At 42.6% G+C, this 21,730-nt stretch overlaps 1 protein-coding gene across 6 annotated transcripts in view; it reads left to right on the forward strand.

Annotated features, from left to right (window-relative positions):
• Positions 1-21,730, forward strand: part of col15a1b (collagen, type XV, alpha 1b) — an 86,171-nt gene that overhangs the window by 17,831 nt on the left and 46,610 nt on the right. For 5 of the 6 annotated variants that reach the window (XM_034105069.2, XM_034105071.2, XM_034105073.2 and 2 more), the window contains exon 1: positions 18,642-19,320. The exons of the other annotated variant lie outside the window; for it this stretch is intronic. In XM_034105069.2, coding sequence (XP_033960960.1) covers positions 18,924-19,320 — 397 coding nt within the window. In that variant the 5' untranslated portion in view covers positions 18,642-18,923. Of the gene's footprint in view, positions 1-18,641; positions 19,321-21,730 lie in introns of those variants that run through there. 6 annotated transcript variants of the gene reach the window in all.

Consider the following 21,730-nt stretch of genomic DNA (forward strand, 5'->3'; position numbering starts at 1 on the left):
CAGGGGGTACGTGAGATTTATTTTATGTTAATAAAAAAAAAACATAATTAATGCATTTAAACAAACTACTAATAGTAGATTAACTACTTTATTCAAAGGTTTACAGTAATTCTGGATAATGAAATGGGGGGAAAAAACGGGTTGCTCTCTTTTCCTCTCCCTTTCCTGACAGCCCGTCAGTCTTGTGCAGCTCGCTGAACCTGTAATAAGTGACCCGACAGTAAAGAATACATATATGTAGGCCTATTACTAGTTTAGCTAGTTCCAGAGTAGATGAACTAGCTAAGTGTGTTAGGTCTAACTCTTAGTGTATTTTGCTTGGCTCAACGGTCCGTCACAGCGGCGGAGCTGTGATCATGCAGAGCTGTGTTCTCCGTCAGCAGCAGCAGCTGATCTGATCTCTAATCTCTCTCTCGCGTCCGGTTATACTTCTCTCACGTGTATGTCCAAATCTATCAGATCTAACTAGTTCTAGTTAATTATATGACTGCCTGCGTGTCAAAGGACCTAAACAATAAGCGTTGCTTGGCAACGGTGTGTTTCCGCAAAGTATAGCGCAGCCTTATGCATTTGTTTATATGAGGTGTCAAAATCCCATGCTCATAAAATGCTCATATATTTGTTTCTCTTCATTCCCCACGCCCCAAAATAAACAAATAAATAAAGATACCAATTTTAGGAAAAGTTACGAAGTTTGAGCAGTGTGGGTTTTATATGAACAGAGTTACACATATTTCAAAACGCGAAGTGTAATAACTGCAGTTTGCCTCCCTGTCAGAATGACAAAGATCCTCAGTGAAGCACAAGCCCATGTTTCTCACTAAATTGTAAGTACAACTTATTAAAAAGATCAGTTCAATGCAACTAATGTCCTTTGTGTTATTGCATGATGTTAAAATTGGTTTGCCATGAATTTAGTGATGGATTGTAAACATTTGCAATGTAGCATTTAAGTGTTCTCATTCATAACACTCCGTTCGATGTCTCACTATGGGATGCGCCTCACCGCGGAGCAAACAGAAGCATCAATCTCATTACGCCAATCCTGATTGGCTGGTGATCTTGACGTCAGCGTCAGGGAATCACCCCCTATAAGTAGCTTGCGCCACGACGCATGCGTCATTCAAACACCTCTTCTCGCTTCAGAGCACATCTCTACAGTTGCCGGACAAGCTTAACGGTCCACAGACTGAACCCAAATATAACCATTTCGGTTGACGGGCGCTCGCCGGCTACTCCTTCTGCTTTGCAGGAAGACGGTAATACTAACGCCAGTTAGTATTGAAATCGACCTCGCCCTTCTCTTCCCCGGAAAGTAAGGTAGGTCCGATTTTTTCAAGCTAGCAACACACCTGTTGCTAGCTAGCTTCCCCTTACTACCGTCACCACGGTAGCGAGGACGCTTTTCTTTTTCTCTCTCACGGAGGAGAAAAGGATTAGAAGTATATTGACACACCAGTCAATATTCTTTGAGAACAAAGCACCCACACCGTCCCTTTTTTCTCCGGATTAAGGACGGGTTGGTAACACTTTTCTCTCAACGACGTACCTGTTACGAGCGAGTCCTCTCCACGCCACGAGGCGAACAAGATGGACGCCTCTCCCCCTCACACCAGAGGAGTCAGGGACTCGGAGGCTCGGTCATGCGGCTGCGGGTTGAAGATAGCAGGCACAGACTCACACCAGGTCTGCGCGTCCTGCCTCGGGCTGGAACACGCCCATGAGGCTATCTACAACCCCGGCTCGTGCGGGCATTGTGCCCGTTTCACCCGAAAGAGCCTCCACCGACGGCTAGCACACCAAGCTAGCTTGTTGGAACAGGACTCCCTCATGTCCACTGATTCGCCGTTTGGCAATCAAGACACGGGGGCGTCCACCGCAGAGACTGAGCCCCTCACTGTGTCGGTCTGGGGCTCACTAACAGCGGCAGCTGCGGAACCGGGATCCCACGCCGTGTCAGGCCGGGACCCGGTGGTGGCAAGAGACGCGGGAACGGAGCCCCACACCTCACCAGGCGGGAGCTCCCGGCGAGACCTCACCATGGTCTCGCCCGCGGAGGATGTCCTGGAATTAGACTACATGGAGGACGAAGAGGACACCTCTGAGTCCCTCCTGTCTGATTCGGATGAGCAAGAAGAAGATATCTTCATGTCATCGGCTCAAACGGCAAAGCCGGGAGTGATGGCTGCTCTCCCGGGCGATAGCACACCAGCTTCGCCCTGTCTGAGCATGGACCTGCAGGCCGAAATGGCCAAGGAGACCGCCAGGTCCCGTTACGAGGGGAAACATTCTCCCCAAGCAACGAGGACAAGGAGACAACTCCTCCCGGTCTTCCCGGAGATGTTGGATGAGGTGTCGGTCTCGTGGAGGGACCGACGCTTTAGCAACAAGGCCCCAATCCAGGGTGCCTCCTCCCTAGACTGCGAATGTCACAGACATTTGTCTCCGTGTCCAACGCTGCGCCGTCCAGGCCACGGGCAAAACAATGGGGATCATGGTGGTGCAGGAAAGAGCTAGATGGCTCAACCTCACCAACCTCCCAGACCGGGAAAAGGAGAATGTGCTTGACATGCCCATCGTTCCCGAGGGGATTTTCGGCTCCGCTCTTGCCTCCATACAGAGGAGATGCTAGTTGAAAAAGAAGGAGGACGAGTCCCTCCACCTCTGCCTCCCTCAAAGGGCCCCTTCGCAGCGGCAGCCTCGAGAGATGCCTCAACACCATCCTCAAGTCCGCAAAAACACATGTCACACATTTATTGATTTTTCTGTCATAAAACATTTTCCGCTGACGCATCCAGGCTTCGAGCCAAGGGCGCAGCTCGAAAAAATTAAAAGAAAAACAATAAAAACAATAAACAGTCCGTCAACTGTTCCCTTTCTGAGAGCAGCTACGGCCTCTCTCAAAGGGCGGACAATTGATTGGTCTGTGAAGGCACCACCGTCATGCGCATGCGCAGTGCAGGCTGGAGCCTAGGGGCACCACCGCCACACGCATGGGCTGTGTTGGTGGGGATTGTCGAAATGGGGCACCACAGTGCTCAGACACTGGAGGGCCCCATAACACAACAAATAGAGACTAAGAGTGGAAGAGACGTGACATCTCAGCTGGCTCTAAGGAGCATACAGCGGGAGATGCTCACGACATCTGCTTGGGTTTCTCAAGACAGTTACACGGAGCTACAGACTCCAAGTCACCGTCACCCCCCCTCGCTTCTCGGGCTATCTGTATTCACAAGCCCGGAGAGAGTCAACCCATATTCTGGAGAGAGAGATTCTCTCTCTCCTAGAAAGGAGGGTTTTATCTATAATGCCCGCCGAGCAGAGTCAGATTACGCAGACAAATGTCCTCGTAAAGCACCTGCTCAACATGGGTCTCATAATAAAACTAAACCCTGCGCGCCACGGCGTGCGGAGAGTATTGGTTATTATGAAATGCGTAGTGGCACTACGCCACTGGCCGCACCCGACTTTTCTAGTACGGGCGCGCCTAGTACGGGTGCTGTCCTTTCACGGAAGGTGGTCACCACGGACGCATGTCTGACAGGCTGATAGGGTATTTACGAAGGTCGCCCGGTGAGGGGTCTCTGGAGCAGAGACCTCCAGTGAGCGCACGTAAATCACGCGGAGCTTTTAGCGGTATTCCCCACCCTAAAACGCTTTCTGACTTCTCTCAGAGGACACCATGTCCTCGTGAGGACAGACAACACGACCACACTATCGTGTATGAACCGCCAAGGGAGGTTGCGTTGTCTCCAGTCACACACACTGGCACACAAACTGATCCCTTGGAGCGGCAGACGTCTCCTCTCTCTGAGAGCGACGCATGTACCAGGAGTGATGTACCTCGGGACAGAACTACTGTCCAGAGGTGCACCACTCTATGCAGACTGGACACCACATCCAAGGATCGTGAGTCCGCTGTGGGTGCGTTACGGCAGAGCCACGTTAAATCTGTTCGCATAAAGAGAAAATGCTCAATGACAGCTGTCTCAACTCTGGCCAGAGTGAAGGAGCAACGCCACACACTTATCCTGATGGCTCCGCCCTAGCCCGCAACGTAAGGGCTGGCGGAGATATATCAGCTGTTGTGCGGGCAGCCATGGCAGCCCCCACTACGCAGGGACAGATTGTCTCAGGCGGGGGGGGCGATCCTTCACCCACGCCCAGAGCACGGGGCACTATGGGCCTGACCCGTGAGTGGTACAATCTGAATACAGTGGGACTCCCTCAGAAGGTGATAAACACTATTCAGAGTGCGAGAGCTTCCTCCACCAGGTCTCTTTACGACTGTAAGTGGAGGGTGTTTGAGGAGTGGTGCCTTCAAGAAGGACACATCTCTTTTCAATGTCCTGTCGGGGTGATTTTATCATTCCTACAGGACTTGATCGATAAACACAGAGCTTTTTCCACGATCAAGGTGTACCTGGCTGCTATTGCTGCATGCCATGTGGGCTTTGAGGGTAAGACGGCTAGCCAACATCCTTTGGTCTGCCGTTTTATGAAGGGAGCTCGCAGGCTCATCCCTGTCTCCAGGTCGCTGGTGCCCTTATGGGACCTGGCAGTGGTTTTAAATGGGCTCAGAATGACCCCATTTGAACCCCTGGAAGGAGCTGACATGAAACATCTGTCACTCAAGACAGTGCTGTTACTGGCCCTGGCATCCGCCAAGCGGGTCAGTGATATTCATGCACTGTCTGTACATCCCTCATGCACTCAGTTCGCCCCAGGGCAAACGAGAGTGTTGTTGAAGCCCAACCCTGCCTTTACACCAAAGGTGGTTGGTTCGTGTACCCCGATTGACATTGAGGCATTTCCTCCGCCGCTGGTTTCCTCCGGGGAGCAGCAGCAGGATCTGTTGTGTCCAGTCCGGGCTTTACGCACATATATGGACAGATCAAAGGAGCTTCGTCTTAATGACCATCTCTTTGTGTCCTGGGCTAACCCTCACAAGGGCAAGCCTGTTACTCATGCGGATTTCACACCAGCGCTTTTCAGTTTCTAGCTCCGAGCGGGAGCTTTTCTGGTTCAGCTCCGGTTTCCCTTTTCAGCTCCCGCTCTGTTCACACCGCCCACTGGCGCCCCAGAGCTGCCCCTGCTGCGTCATGACGTCACCGTTTATGTGCCTGCTTCATAAAATCCAAACCGCGCGGAAATCCCTCACATCGACAACAATGGCCGATTGTATTGAAGCGCTGTTCGCTTTGGTTATCCTCTTACGAAACCAAATGGAAGGCATCGGACGACTTTACAAGGGACGACTTTACTTGGAACTTTACAAACATCACATGCGAAATGCAAGACTTCTTTGTGGTCTTCAGCATCTACTTCAACGACGAATCCGTAGGAAAAAGAAGGTAAATATACGTCCTATTCAATGGCGTTAGAGCTAGCTGTTGTTAGCCTCTGCATGCGCCAAGCTCAAAATACCCAGCTTTGCAGCATTAATTACTATGGTATAACATTAAAACGGATTCTCAATGTTATTTCCACAGATCATGTTGAAATGGCGTTGGTCACGTGTTATTTGGATGGAGGTGCCTCCTAAAAAGGAACGACAGTGAGCTGGAGCTCACCAAAAATAATGACAGTGACTTGCTGTGTACTACACAACATATGTGAGGAACATAGCGACAACTTCACTGAATATTGCCATGAAGTTGTGTACAACCAACCCCCTTTACACCCCTTTCCACAACACAAGAAGGAGCTGATGTTAGATCTGCATTGATGGAGTATTTCAACATGGGGGACCACTAATATTACTGCAGTTAAACCTGATCTATTTTGTATCATGCCTCTTACAATAAAATCACTGGATCAGACTTGAATTGTGTTTTATTTTGTATACAAATCCCAGAATGTAGATAAACAGGTATGAACAATATTCTTATAAAAATAGTGCATACCCAAAAGGTTTAGACCAGGGGTCTCCAACCTTTCTTCATCTGAGAGCTACATTTATTCACATAGCACTCATCGGTTGAATTAAGCTACTTTTTTAAACTTGTGAAATTGCAATACCCAAAGCTTATCAAAAATCTTAACTTCACATCAAGGTCCAAGAAAACGACAATTTCTCACATATTACTATGGCCCACATCAGGGCCGGACTGGGACAATAAGTCAGGCCGGGAATTATACACCCAGCCAGGCCACTACCAGTTTTCTTTTGTGCCATTTTCCTGGATTTATTTGTCAACTTTTACAGCGTTGCTGCCCATAGTGATAGCCCTAAACTTTAAATCTACTACCCCAGAATAAACATATGGACATGGGTTACTATTTAAAAAAAATGTGCAAATCTATTTAGGAACCTGTCCATGTGAACATATTTTAAGTGGAGGTGGACCTCAAATCCTCTAGAGGGGCATGCTCCCCTGGTAACATTTTGTTTAAATGTTGGACTTAAATGCATCAATCTGGTGCACTTTGAGGGGGAAATAAAGAGACTAAACCCATATGAAACAGAACTGTTACATTTAAATAATCATAAAATCATAAGTACATGGCCATAACCAATAACATACCATATCCAATATGAAAAAACATTGAAACTTGTTTATTTATTTGTTTTTGGTTCATTTATAGTTGTGAGTGTGTCTGTGCTCCTGAGTAAGCCTCACCCGTCTCCCCCCTCTCCCCCTGCTCCTCTTTGAGGCAGCAGCAAATAGTTTTAGCTCTCAACAAGTTTTTAAAGTTTATCTTACCTTTTTTCACCTAGTTAACTTTTTTTGTATTATTCATGCGTATTTTACTAATCACTCCCCCTTCAAAAGGAAATATGTGTTTACATGAATGGTGACCAAACCGTTTGAGACCCACAGAGAACTTAGACTAAGTTAACTATCCAAACACTCAGAGTCCTTTACCTCACCTGAGCTGTAGTTATCAGTCTCTCAGTCTGACAGGAGAGGACTCTCCTCCACCTTGTTGACAGCTCATGATATCCGTTAGCGCCGCTAGCTAGCACCAGATGCTAACAACAACAATACACGTAACCGGTGCGGCGCTTTCTCTCTCGCTCGCTCGCGCAACACATACACTCCCGAGCTTGAATGACACGAGACCTGCACGAGACCAATCGAGGGCATTATATGACCTGAATGAAAGTGGCCATGTTGGCAGGCCACATCATGTAGACAGCCAGTCACCCTCTGTGAGTCAGACCCACATTTGCGCAGCGTTGCTTCACAATACATACATAAAAAAAAAAATCCTCAGGCCAGCCACTTAACAGGCCAGGGCATCGGGAAACCTCCCGGTCCTCCCGATGGCCAGTCCGGGCCTGGCCCACATACAGTAAGTACATCACTGAAAATTCACATAAATGTCGAGGAGAAAAATAAAATGTTATAAGACATGACTTTTGACTGATGTTTATTTTACATACAAATCACAGAATGTAGATAAACAGGTATGAACAATTTTCTTATAAAAAATAGTACATACCCAAAAGGTTTAGCCCAGGGGTCTCCAACCTTTCTTCATCTGATAGCTACATTTATTCACATAGCACTCATCGGTTGAATTAAGCTACTTTTGTAAACTTGAGAAATTGCAATACCCAAAGCTTATCAAAATAAAATGTGAGTGTGTGCTGTCACCTGAGCTGCTGTGCTGTGTGTGCAGAGACAGCTGTGCTAACAACCCAGTCTCATGGCATTTTGTGTTCACCAACACGATTTTTAATCTATTGATTCGTGTTCACCAACACGATTTGCCCCTTTTTTTCATGTTGCACAGCACGATTTTAAAAGCAATGTATTTCTACTGCCTGCAGCACGTATTTTTCTCCGGTCGGGTCGTGGAAGACCGGAAGCTGTGTGGTTCATAAAAACATGTTCTTACTCAATATCAAGCCACAGTTATTGCTTTTATTTTAAATCGTATAATTTCGGACTTTTGTTGCCGTCTGTGAGGAAAATAAATGGGGCTCAGAGCCTCAGGATACTGAAATCTGTATTTTTTCAATCTTTTCTTCCTTCTAATTTGTTATTCTTTTCAAAATAACACACTGTTATTTACTCACCAATAACACACAATTATCCTTGCTTTTATTTATTGGTTTAATTCCATAATCTCGGGCTTTTTTGGCGCCCGTCAGGAACTGAATTTCAAAATAAATATAACCGGAAACAGACGTAGGAATTTCGAGCGATTACCCAAGATCCTCAGCTATGGTTTTAAGCTCGCTGATTGGATGTGTTAGCCGCAATGCATGCTGGGATTTGGTGTTTATATTATATGAAATCCGGAAAACATTTTAAAAGAATAAAATAATACTTAATTCCGAGTGCTCTTGCTTTTCTCTTTGAAAGTCATCACATAACGGTATATTACAGATCTGCCGTAGTTCTTTATTTAGAGAGCCCTGATGAGAAGACCATTGGAAAAACTGGAAGAAATGCCGCCGAAACTGAATACTTGATGTGGATCATAAATATATCAACAATTAAACAACATCTTCAATTTCTCTTCACACAATACGTCTCCTTGCAGTATCAACACTAATTCGGCTGACTTTTACATTTGATCTAATTCATAGATAGGTTATATTTACACCATAACGGTGCACAGCTGATAGAAAAGGACTGTAGTTTTTAAAGATATTACTGATTTTCTTTGAATGTAAGAATGTAAATACTGAGTCTGAAATAGTATAGCAATATGCTGTAAAATGATGTGAAAGCATGCATAAAACTATACATCTTCAGATGTTGTACATAAACACTAATAATACAAAGTTATTATGGCTGTGTGTACCTTGTGTGCACCTCCTAGTGGTTAAAGCACGTTATTGAATTATTGTTTTTATGTGTTATATTTCATTAAAAAAATATTAAGAGTACATACTTTCATAGGGGGAAAGTATAAATATATAAATATAGAATATAAAAAATCAAGAAGATACTATAAGTGATCTCTACAATAAAACAGTTCAGTGCAGGATGTACAAAGATATTAATAGGAGGAGGTGCAAAACAGAACAACGGATTAACCTTTATTTAAACATTAAATAACAGATTAAGGTAAAAAAACTTTGGGGGTATCTATCTACAGATAAATATTAAGCCTGACAAAGTAATTAACGTATACTATATTGCTTTCCTGCAATGTTAACTATGTTGAAGCACTTATTTTAACTGATATTATACATATGAATTATACTCTTATGTATGTAGATAGAATAAGAAATGTGCAGAATATGAATATGTTTAATGGTGGAGGTACACACATATTGATAGATGTCTTGTAATGCACTGTTGAGGAACCTGTGACCCAAGTTTTTCATTCATTGCATAACTACACCGTAGTTGTGTATGATATGTCAATAAACCTTTGAAAATCTTGAAAGGGATGTGCAAAATAGCCATAATATACAGTCTTTAATTAACTATTAGTAGAGAATAACGAGTAATGAATATACTTTATTACTTGTTTCCATTCATGTCAATTGCAGATACATGTTTAGTCTTCTCAAGCACCAACTATCAAATATCTCTCCTGATTGTTGGCACTTGACAATCACCTTACCTGAATTTTACTCAGGTGTAACTAAAGTCTGATTTAAGGGTTGTTTATATTTCACATCATTAATCAGAATCTTCAAAGTAACTCAAATAAATGCAGTGGAGTAAACATACCAGGTTAACCTCTGAATTGTAGTGGAGTAGAATAACAAAGTAGCAATGAGCTGTGGGTATATATTAATGCTGCGCATTATGGACACAAGCGATTTTCACCCATTTATTAATTATATGTTTTACATGTGATAACACCAATGTGTTTAATAATGGCAACTTCTAATTGTGGGAAAAACGAAAACGTCCCATAGAACATTTTACGAAACACAATAGCCAGCATGTGTAGTTCTGGGGGGGTGTTCGATTCCAGTTTTGGATAGTCTGGCGTGGTTTCGTTCCATTTCACACAGCTGTTTGACGCTCTGCGTAACCTTACGGGGACTGTAGTCCTAAACGATAGCTGGGGATTATGGGTAGTGTAGTGTCTTCGGCCATCCTAAACTCAGAAATGTTGACAATCGCAATGATGCTCGAAATGTCCCTTATAGGCCTACGTCTGTTTCCGGTTATTTTTATTTTGAAATTCAGTTCCTGACGGACACCAAAAAAGCCCGAGATTATGGAATTAAACCAATAAATGAAAGCAAGGATAATTGTGTGTTATTGGTGAGTAAATAACAGTGTGTTATTTTGAAAAGAATAACAAATTAGAAGGAAAAAAATATTTAAAAATACAGATTTCAGTATCCTCAGGCTCTGAGCCCCATTTATTTTCCTCACAGACAGCAACAAAAGTCCGAAATTATACGATTTAAAATAAAAGCAATAATTGTGGCTTGATATTGAGTAAGAACATGTTTTTATGAACCACACAGCTTCCGGTCTTCCACGACCCGACCGGAGAAAAAGACGTGCTGCAGGCACGAAACACATTACCAGTAGAAATACATTGCTTTTAAAATCGTGCTGTGCAACACGAAAAAAAAAAAGGGGCAATTCGTGTTGGTGAACACGAATCAATAGATTAAAAATCGTGTTGGTGAACACGAAATGCCGTGAGACTGGGTTGGTGCTAAACATTCATCAGGGTTTGGTCGCTCTCTCTTTGGATGTGTTATGAACAATTTAGTGCTAACCTCAGCTTTGTCATTACATTTGTGCTGGGTAAGGGCACAGTACATATGAGTTATTTTCCTTCACTTTGATTTATGTCAGTATTATATATCCTAACTTCTTTCTAAAGATAAATAGGAATAAAATAAATGGTGTGCCTTGCTCCAGCTTGACAGACACATTTATTTTCGATAACACAGGTAACGATTTCATTTAGCATACTTTTGTTTAAAGAATGCATGGCAGAATCAGACTTAGCATACGAGTAGTTCATCAGTGTTTAAGTTAAATAACGCTATAGTGTGGCAACACAATGATAATGGTAACATGCTGATGTTTAGCAAGTATAATACTTATCATCTACCACTGTTTTAGTTCGGTGTTTTATCATAGTGACATTAGCTAGTTTGCAGTGGATCACTGAAAAAATAAAATGTAATAAGACATGACTTTTGACTTATGTTTATTTTACATACAAAGTATGGACAATATTCGTACTGTATATAATATAAATAAAGTGAATTTAAAAAATAATGTATACAAAGTATTCACAAAAAAGTGTGGAGAACATACTGTATATAATATAAATAAAGTTAATTTATAAAAGAATGTATACAAAGTATTCACAAAAAAGTGTGGAGAACATACTGTATATACCATAAATAAGTGTATTTAAAAAAGAATGTACACAAAGTATTCACAAAAAAGTGTGGAGAACATACTGTATATACTATAACTATAAAATAAGGTCATTGTTTGCTGTTGGTCTCCATCACCTTCACCATTCTGTCTAACAAGCCAGTTATGTTGAAAACCCGTAGGAACTCAGCATTGGTCTCCTGCACCTCCTGAAACATCGCCCGGGTCTGCTCCAGTAGCTCTTCGTCCCTGGCGTCACTCTTCTCCATTAACAAGACAAGGCCAGATGACGAATCCCGCTTCCTTTTAACTACAAAGGGAACAATAATAATTAAGTCAACACCGTATTCATGGGTTCTATGAGGTGTAAATTATATACTGTGTAATGAAATGTTTTATTGTTATTATGGCTGCAGTTGCATAACTTGAAAAACTACTACAATGACAATGCCATGATAAATGGCAACAGGGAACAGTATTACCATTATGACCACTGTAAACCTTACCCTGTTTGTTTCGGCCCACTGGCTGGGTTAGGGTCACCAGAGATTCCTGGGAAGAGCTCCTTGAGGAGACCCAAGCATGTGCACGGGCGAGCTACACGCCGACGGTAGTGGTGGTTCCGACACAGTACACTCCAAACGAGATATGTCTGTAAACACAATATAATCACAATGAACAAAAGTAGCCATTCAACAAATCATACATCGTTAGTGAGAAGAAAGAACATACATTGGAGGCGTTCACTGTCTATGCCATGGGGATACCTTTGTTTATTATTGTTAGCATTAGCATGCTAGCGCATGGGTGCCCACCCGGTAGCTGTAGTAGGTAAACTTTAGCTATTATTGCCAGGTCTGTCGATAGCTACATGGTTTAGTTTATGTTGTAAAACAAAAAGGCACAAATAACACAAATCAGTAATGCATAACTCACCAGCATTAAATGACTCGTCCTCCAACCCAATTGACGAGAGAGAAAGCGAATTCACCGTGGATCCCAAACCACTCGTCGGTCTGTCTCCGAGGACCGAGTCTAGCAAGTCAAAAATGTGGACTTGTTTTCGGACGACCGCTGCCACTCCGTCAGAGCTCTTTCTTTTGGTCCCGATAATCCTTCTTTATTTTTTTCAATTTGTTGCAAATCTGTATAATGCTACGGTCATAACCAGCGGTTGCTATCTCTCGCTGCAATTGTTGCAGAATAGCTTTGGACCGCGTGCTCCCATCCAGCTTCCTCTGTACCTCTTCGGAAGACCAGATTGCCACGAGGTAGCTGGTCTCTTCAGTGGACCACTGCTGCTTATTCAGTTTGAGGTTTTCCATCGTTGTGTACTAACTGGATAAAACGAGCCGGAGCTGGAAAAGCGCTGGTGTGAAAGGGGCATAAGCAACGGCTCTCCCACTGGATTGTGGAGGCAATTGCTTTGGCCTATACGAGTCAGAGTTTGCAAGCAACTTCGGGTCTGCGGGCTCACTCGACTCGGGGCCTGGCTACATCCTGGGCTTTGTTCAAGGGTGTTTCCATCAAAGACATATGTGCAGCGGCGAGCTGGTCCTCGCTGCTCACTTTTGTCCGCTTTTACAGGCTAGACATCTCCGCTCCAAGCGTGGCCCGAGCAGTGCTGGGCACCTTATTGAGTCGGGACTCTACCTGTTAAGTTCTGGTTGGTTGGTGATTTTCGAGATAAGCTCGTCTGGCAATACGGGAGCTAAAATGTCCCATAGTGAGACATCGAACGGAGTGTTATGAATGAGAACTATAGGTTACTTACGTAACCCCAGGGCTCAGATTAACATGAAGTGAGATGTCTCACCAGACGGCCCTCCATGCTATGGTGAAGCAAGAAGAGGTGCTTATTTTGAATGACGCATGCGTCGTGTCGCAAGCTACTTATAGGGGGTGATTCCCTGATGTTGACGTCAAGATCACCAGCCAATCAGGATTGGCGTAATGAGATTGATGCTTCTGTTTGCTCCGCGATGAGGCGCATCTCATAGTGAGACATCTCACTTCATGTTACTCTGAGGCCTGCGGTTACGTAAGTAACCTATAGTCTCTCAGTTACAATGTTGTTGTTTTAATAAATCAGACACTGATGGTGCAGCGCTGTATACTGTACCTCTTTATATAGGCATTTTTTCCCTAACAAATACTTTTTGCGCTGATCAGGGGGTACTTGGCTGAATTTCTTTTCCAAAGGGGGTACATTATTGAATAGAGTTTGAGAACCGCTGCTCTAGGTCGTTACCAGCGTAAACTAGAGCTGTGTGGGTTGTCGGATTGCCCTTACAGACTGCCTGCAGATGTATGGAAAAACGACCCTCGAAAGTGGCCTTCATCGATTTTGGCTGCATCTACGTCTAATTTCTGGAAACACCAGGTGAATACCCCACTTGTCACAATAATATTATCATGCCATTGCATATATGTGGTATTTTAGAGTTGACTAGATATTGATTAAGACAATAGACTATGATATTCTGCTTGCACCTCGCGTGAAATGGCGGATACCGGAAGTACTGTGTCGCCCTCGGCCTAATACCCGTATGTGTGTGTGAAATAATTGGACGGAAAGGGTATTCCTTTAGGGAGAACACTTCTTGTTTATGATTGGACAGAGCCAGCCAGAGAAGCACTGCTGTGATTGATTGTTTTTGCTGCCAGTCAATAAATGACGCTTCGTGATTGGTCAACGCCCGACAGCGCAATATGTCCCAACCGGTCCAAACACATCAGACGTTAGCACACACTCAGAGCTCACAGCTCCTCATATCTGTTCAGAAACTGGACAAAAGTTAAACATGTACAAACCAAAGACTGTCTATGTCATGGCGAATACAGTCGCTGCTTTATTTATGTCTGTATGACGTTGTTGTGAGTGTGGACGAAGCAGCTACAGGTTAGTTTAGCCTGATGGATCCGATTCCATTCAGAAAACACGCATTTTAAAAGCTTTTCGCCTGCCGTCTTGTCTGCAGACTTGTCAAAGCGTTAATTCATGGTTTTTACTAACCGTTATCAGTATGTAGTTGCTTCGCCATCACTTTGAAACATGTATTACAATTAAATCACGGTCAAATATGTTCATTTTGTTGTAGTTGGTATCTCCTATAGGATTTACATGGAGATACGCCCCGCCCCTCTCCAGCGCATCTTGTTTGAATGACAGGAGCAAACACAGCTGACAGCCGCGGTGAAACTCGAGTGATTAGAGCGATGCGAATATTGAGTAGTCTACCATAGTATTTACATGGAGATAAGCCCCTTAATAAAGCATTAATTCTGTGTTTACTCCTGTCATTCAAACAAAACGCTGGAGAAGGGGCGGGGCGTATCTCCATGTAAATCGGAATCGGATCGATCAGGCTAAACTAACCTGTAGCTGATCCGTCCACGCTCACAACAACGTCATACAGACATAAATAAAGCAGCGACTGTATTCGCCATGACATAGACAGTCTGTGTTTTGTATATGTTTAACTTTTGTCCAGTTTCTGAACAGATATGAGGAGCTGTGAGCTCTGAGTGTGTGCTAACAGCTAACGGCTGATGTGTTGGGCCAATCACGAAGCGTCATTTCTTGACTGGCAGCAAAAACAACCAATCACAGCAGTGCTTCTCTGGCTGGCTCGGTCCAATTACAAACAAGAAGTGTTCTCCCTAAGGAATACCCTTTCCGTCCAATGTGAAATGCTGTGGTGTTTTCTGAAATGCTGTGGCGTTTTCTGAAATGCTGTGGCGTTTTGTGAAATGCTGTTGTGTTTTGTGAAACGCCGTGGCGTTTTCTGAAATACTGTGGTGTTTTCTGAAATGCTGTGGCGTTTTCTGAAATGCTGTGGTGTCTTGCACTTCAGGGCCACCGTACAAAGCCTCTAGGACTTCAACAGCAAAAGTTGCTGGAGACCAAAACAAAACTAAAAGGAGAATAAATAATGGACTGACATTCATCAATCTGCCATCTCCCAATGAATGCAAATGTTGCTCCACGTCTTCTGGATGTTTTAAAAGCCAGCTGTGTACTCAATATTGACAAAACTACTTTATAAGCAGGGGTGCACATAACTTTTTTGCCCTGGTTCTCAAAGGAGCACCTGGAGATGTTGCCTGGTGCGCATCCTTAAAATGAAATAAACCGGACCTTTTGAGGGGTACTTGACTCTATGAACGGGAGGGGGGGAGGTGCGCTAGTGAGCACGCTCATGAACTGTTCAACGGAGCCTCGTTGTGCGGAGCGCATAAATCAGACCCTTCACGCGATAGCGAGGGATCGCAGATGCCGTCATGCTCGCGGACGGATTAAAACAATTAAACCTAAATAGCTCGCGAATTATACTTTGGCGGCCGTTAATATACCTGGGCGGCCCGCCCAAGTAAAGTCTATGTGTGGGAAACCCTGCTCTCTAACCAGTTCTTATGCAACTCGCAAATATCTCTCTCTCTCTTCTCTCTTTTCTATCTCTCTCTTCTCCCTTCTCTCTTTCCTCTCTCTCTCTCTCTCTCTCTCTCTCTCAATGTTGGTGCGCAAATGCGCCTTTTTTTCAAATGATCCGGTGCTCTTTTTTTGGCGGGGGTGCGCATGTGCACCTGCGCACCAGCGCACCAGTTATGTGCAGCCCTGTTTATAAGGTTGTATTATGTTGTACTTTATAACCAGTGTGAACTGCTGCCCCCTAGAGGCCCAAAAAAACAACACATGATACTGCTTTAATTCATATTTTATCCAGGTCTGAAAAGTGAATGCAATGTGGAAGTGCACTACACGTATATTATTTCAGCATGGGGAGACTCCACTGGTTGCAGAAAGAAGTCAGATTGTCTAGAAGTCTAACCACAGAAAACGTATTCCTAATTTGTTTGTGGTCTCAATTGCTATTTTCAAGTCTTCTTTAACCTGTACATCGTTTTAAATATTATCGACCCATTTAGACTCAAATCATTAATAAAGCAGCTTATGCTTTATGGAATGGCTACCTTGTGATTGACAGGTATCTACCACAGTGTGACCTGGTCTTGGTGTTATTCTTATTTTCATCCTAAAACTTCAATCATATCACAGTGTTTTCTGTTCATGAAAGTTAATTTAACCTTTTGGTCGTTTGGAAATCTCTTGTTCAAAGTTCAGGTGTACTTTGCTCCACCCTCTTGGTTCGAAAAACCTATATGGCGACGGCCAAACTCAAGTCTTCATATCACATGTTGAACAAATAATTTCTTACAGTTCATAGTTAGTATGTAAATGTAATTATTACAGTTTGTATTGCTGCCCCCAAGTGGGTAAAACGTTGATACGGTTTTAAAAACGTATTTCCCCCTTGAGAAAACCTGTATAATTGCCAACCATTATAGTCGGAACACCTCAGCTTAATATACTAACCCTAACCATAACCCCAGAACTTGGTCCCCCCTTTCCTCCTGATCCCCTCTAACCCATCCTCACCCCTTCCCATTCCACACCACCTTATCCCTGGCTAATCCATGACTAATCAAGCATCTTCCTCTGGGGGGTCTCCTCCCTCACCCTCTCTTCAAATCTTAAACCTATCATCTGCTCCGTTAGAGACCGACCCTTTCCCTCCCACAACAGTCTTTATGTCAGTGTGCTCTGACCGGCATGGCTCCCAGGGTCTGATCAAATGTATCAACACCTACAACCCACCACCCCCAAGTAAGGCAGTTAGGAGAGAGAACAAGGATGATATCACATGGGTTAGAATAAAAAGTGGGAGTTCAACAAATATATAGTATATAAAAGTGCGTTAATCAATGTGTCCAACCCTAAAGAGCCTAAATGTGCCATATGCAATGAGTAAAAGCATCTCTGATATCGATGGATACCAAATTGTTATGAATCTCATCAGTGGTGTTTCCATCATAAACATGATGGTATTTTGTTTAATTGAAAATATGAATACAAATTATTGGAACGCCAAATGCTATAAATGCCAGTATACCCTTCCTTCTCTTATGTTATACATTGCCTATGTTATGCTGATGTCACCATCTTCATCTGTATCCGGTACCCGTAAACCCTTGCATATTTCAGTTGTTTCCTGTATTTAGTAGAAGTTGCAATTTGATTCCTCCTCAAAAGTGAGGTATTAAAATATAGTCCATCACATATAGTGTTATCCCACCCCTCTTCAGCTTAAACAAACACCTCCACCCAATGATCCTCAGAAGCACTCCATCCCTCGTCCTGGTCCTCACCAAACATGTAGAGAAGCACAATGCGACAGAACAGGCATCTCTTTGTCATCACCAACACGGGGCCTCTCTGCCTCTCTCCTTGATCAGTGAGCTGCAGCAGAGAGAAAGTCCACACTTATAAATGCTTCCATTCAACCTTTTGTGTTTATTTTTTAATTTGAGTCATGTGACTTTTGTATGTTATGCTATCAAGGCTTTTTTGTTATTGCTCTGCCATTTAAAAGGGGAGGGTTAGGGTTCTCAGTCTTCAATAAAACAAAACAAATCTCTATTTATAAGCAACTTAAGAACAGTCTCAATATATAAATATAGAAAATATATAGAAAATTAGCATTTTCTCTGAAATATGACTAGGTCTTAAGAAGGAAATTGACTGAATACGTGAAAGTGAATCAAGTTGCATTGTAAAACCCAGAATAATAAAGGGAAGCTTAATTGTTTTTCTTAGAAACAGTAAGAAATATAAATGCACAAACATGCATGATACATAAATGAAATCTCAATGGGTAAGAAAAAATGTCTAATATGTAAAAGACGGAGTTTTTAATTGATGAAAGGATATAGTAAGCATAATGCATTGCAAAGCTCCAAACCCCACAGTACTACACAGCTATTTGGCTATGACACGTTTTTCTTAGTTTTTTTTTTAATGTTTTGTATTTATTTATAAAATGTTACATCTAGCTAGGAAGGAATGCTTTGCCCTAATGTCCTTATAAAGACATCTCCCTGATAATGCTCCTGCAGTGTATTTTAGACTCATTTCAGTTTTGATATGGGCTTTTGTTATCTCACCACATCCTCAGTCCCAAGTACCTCATCCCAAGTTAGTGTGCATAGGTGTATTAGACTTGACATGCTGTACTGTACATGTGGTGTGAGGGATAGGCTGAAAAAGACTCCAAGTATGACCCAGAGAACACACACACACACACACACACACACACACACACACACACACACACACACAGACAGATGACAAAGTAGGAGGAAGAGGAGGAGGATGGACTAACTAACTCTCTAATCTGCCTGTCTGAGTAAAAAAGGAGAGAAAATGAAGTCTGCTGTGTTGTGTGTGCCAGAGGAGGGGGAGTTGGTAATTACAAAGAGGGAGAGAAGAGGGGTGGGAGAGGGGAAAAAGACAGAGATGTCAGGGAGTCACAAACGACCAAGAGACACAGACGGAGTGAGAAAAAAAGGACATAACGAGAGGAGAAAAGGAAGGAGCTGAAAGGCCGTTCCTTGAATATTTCTTGCAGCACTGGACCTTGTGGATTACTCAGAGTTACTTAAACACACTGCAGGTATTTGCAAGTGCATCCTCTATAGCTGGAGACATAGCACTGTATTGCTTTCATCCCTGTTGGCACGTGGGTTGCAGTTTATAGATACAGTTAACAGGACCGGCTTATTATTCATGTGAGACAAAGTGAAAGGATGGGAGCCCTTCGCCTCTCTTTTGCTCTGTTCTTCCTCTCATTCTCTCCCGCACAAGCCCAATGGTGGAGTTTCATCTGGGAAAAACCTAAAACCACCACAATCTCTATGACTTCTCCCATTCCTTCCTACATCACTTCTCCATCCATCACCTCCCTGGGTTCTTCTGACATCCCAGGGACAGCAGAATGGATGTTAAAGGAGGACAGGGTGACAGAGAAAGCCCCGGAGATAAGCACTCTGACTGAGGGGTCTGTACTGCCCCCCACACCCACCCCTGGAGTGGAAATCTTTGGTCAAAGCACTGCAGTACCTGGGACTTTACCTCCAAAGGAGAATGCAGGTGCTGGCAGCAAAGCTAGGGCCCAATGCAAACCCCTGAAACACTGGAAAAGTGGTGAGTTTCACTGATGAGTTTAAGAGTGCAATAGTTTATTTTCCAAAGAGTTCCCATTGGCAGATTTCAAGAGTGCCTTCATATTTGGTATTAGAACTGTCAACTTGTATGTAAGGTGACGTATGCCTTTGAGTTACCAGCAATTTAGTCAATGTCTGATTTAAACAATACAAATAAATAGTTCAATAAAAAGTGGTCAGGAAAAAAAAATGTGTGTTGGAGAAATGTCTTGTTCAACGGCTACCAGGTTGAAAGGTTACTGGATTAGACCTTTTGAAATTCAAAAAGCATTGAAGCTTCAACGCACGCCGCCGTGTGGATGGGCCGTTAGTGTACCCTGATGTGCTTAGCATTAAAACTGTTGGAATCTTTCAAATCTAGAGAAAGAGTGGGGCAGGGAGCTTTTGTCTGTGCCACATCAGGGTCAAGGAGGGTTTAAAAGGTTATACATAACGCTAGGGGGTTTGTTAATATTGGCTTTATAAGTCTCCTCAAGCTGATCAAGCGTCCATGCGGCCAACGTGATGATAGGTTCTTGAGGAGGGAGTTAGAGTTGAAAAATGTGACGCAAAACGAAGGAGAGATCAGATGACTGGCAAAGTGTTTAATTTGGTGACTGAAGAATTGTATGCAATTAACTTAATGATTGTTTGACGCCTGACTGACCACTTAACTTGTCTTTTATTAATAGTTTGCTTAAATAATAAGTGCGGCTGAGTGTTTGCACATTAAAACATTTGTATAAAATATATTTACAATTTTAATTATTACAAAGTCTATTATTTTAAATCCATACCACATGATGTCATGTTCGTTGTTACTCATTGGTATAGAGGCCATTCTTCCGAATTGGACCAAAGTCAGGTTGGAAATGTTTTGAAATGTTGTATGTTTTTTTCCAAAAACTTTGTCCATATATATGTTGTACCATATCTAAATTACACATATCTAGTAAAATAACCGTACCTTTTTATATCGTATTGTCAGACTGTATTGGAATGTTCTTCCTCTACCAAAAATGGTCACTACCGAAACATAGTACTACATACACTGTAGTAAAAAAGTATTATATTAACCTGTTAAGATTGTTTTACCTTCCCTTCTCTAAATAGTATTTTAACAAATATTTCTTGAGGGTTTTCACAATTAAATTAATCAAAGTTCAATTTATACAATTCATAAAAATCTCAATGCAATTTTTCTTTGTAAAATGCATAATATTGATCATATTGATTCCAGAGTTGATGATTGTTGAAATTGAACGTACATTAAACCAATCAGTATCATATCATTTTAGTTGATAACTCAATATACTTATTTTTTTACAAAACATCCAGTGTTTCGGTAGTGACCACAGTATTTTGTTCTCAAAGTTGTATCATATTCCCTCAACCTTATTGCTTAATCTTAACTCATAACATGCCTTATGTTGAAGTGTGAAGGTTTGAAGCTACTGACCCAGAATCAGCACTTTAGTAACAGGCTGAAATAGAGGGGGATGTGGCTAGAATGGGTGATCTGTTTGGTATTTTAAGCAAAACACTTCAGACATGTTTTTTATATATCTGAGACCTATAATATATGCCTAACAATAGTATAATAAGAGACCTTTAAAGTAACACACTGATTTTCAAACTTTAAAACACATTTATTTCAAAATGGTGGGATTTACCTGCTTACCATTCCATTTCAGCCTGTCCTCCTACAAAAAACGACCATATAGGTCGATTGTTCAGCAGCTAAATACGACCCAGAGTCACGTTTTAAAGTGTAGCACCTCTAGTGGTCGTGTAAGAAACAACATGCTCCTGTCGATTGCAAACGCTCCGGAGGGTCGTTTATTCACAAATAACCCTCTCTGGAAAATCCTAAATTGTGGAATAGTTTGGCCATTCAAATGCTTTTTTATTAGATTTCTAGCGAGAAGTGTATATTGTACTTTTATAATCTACGTCCAGTGGATGTGTAGGATCTACAGTTTGATAGATATACGAAGATGATTTCAGGTCTCGCCAGGAGAACGTGTACTGTATATGGGGCAACTTCCATGTAAAGTTAGCGTGGGTGAAAACAGTATTTCCGGTCTCGAAGTTTTCATAATAAAACCGGAAGTATTCCCCACACTGTCAAATGATTACACAGTGATATCTCCATTACTCATCCACTAAAAACCATCAGTTTATCCTTGTTAATTACACAATATTGATTGGTTTAAATTGTGTACAATGCTTTTGTGTTTTTAACCTTCGATTCGGAGAAACAAATGGTTTTTTCGGAGTTTAGACACGACAGAGTTTCCGAAGACACTACAATACCCAGAATCCCCAGCTATCGTTTGGGACTACAACATCCGTCTTGCTTTACAAACCCCGTGATTAGCCCTCAAGCTCTGTGATTGGATATTGGAGTG

This window comes from Pseudochaenichthys georgianus, chromosome 17 (genome assembly GCF_902827115.2).
Source record: "Pseudochaenichthys georgianus chromosome 17, fPseGeo1.2, whole genome shotgun sequence".
Classification (NCBI taxonomy): domain Eukaryota; kingdom Metazoa; phylum Chordata; class Actinopteri; order Perciformes; family Channichthyidae; genus Pseudochaenichthys; species Pseudochaenichthys georgianus.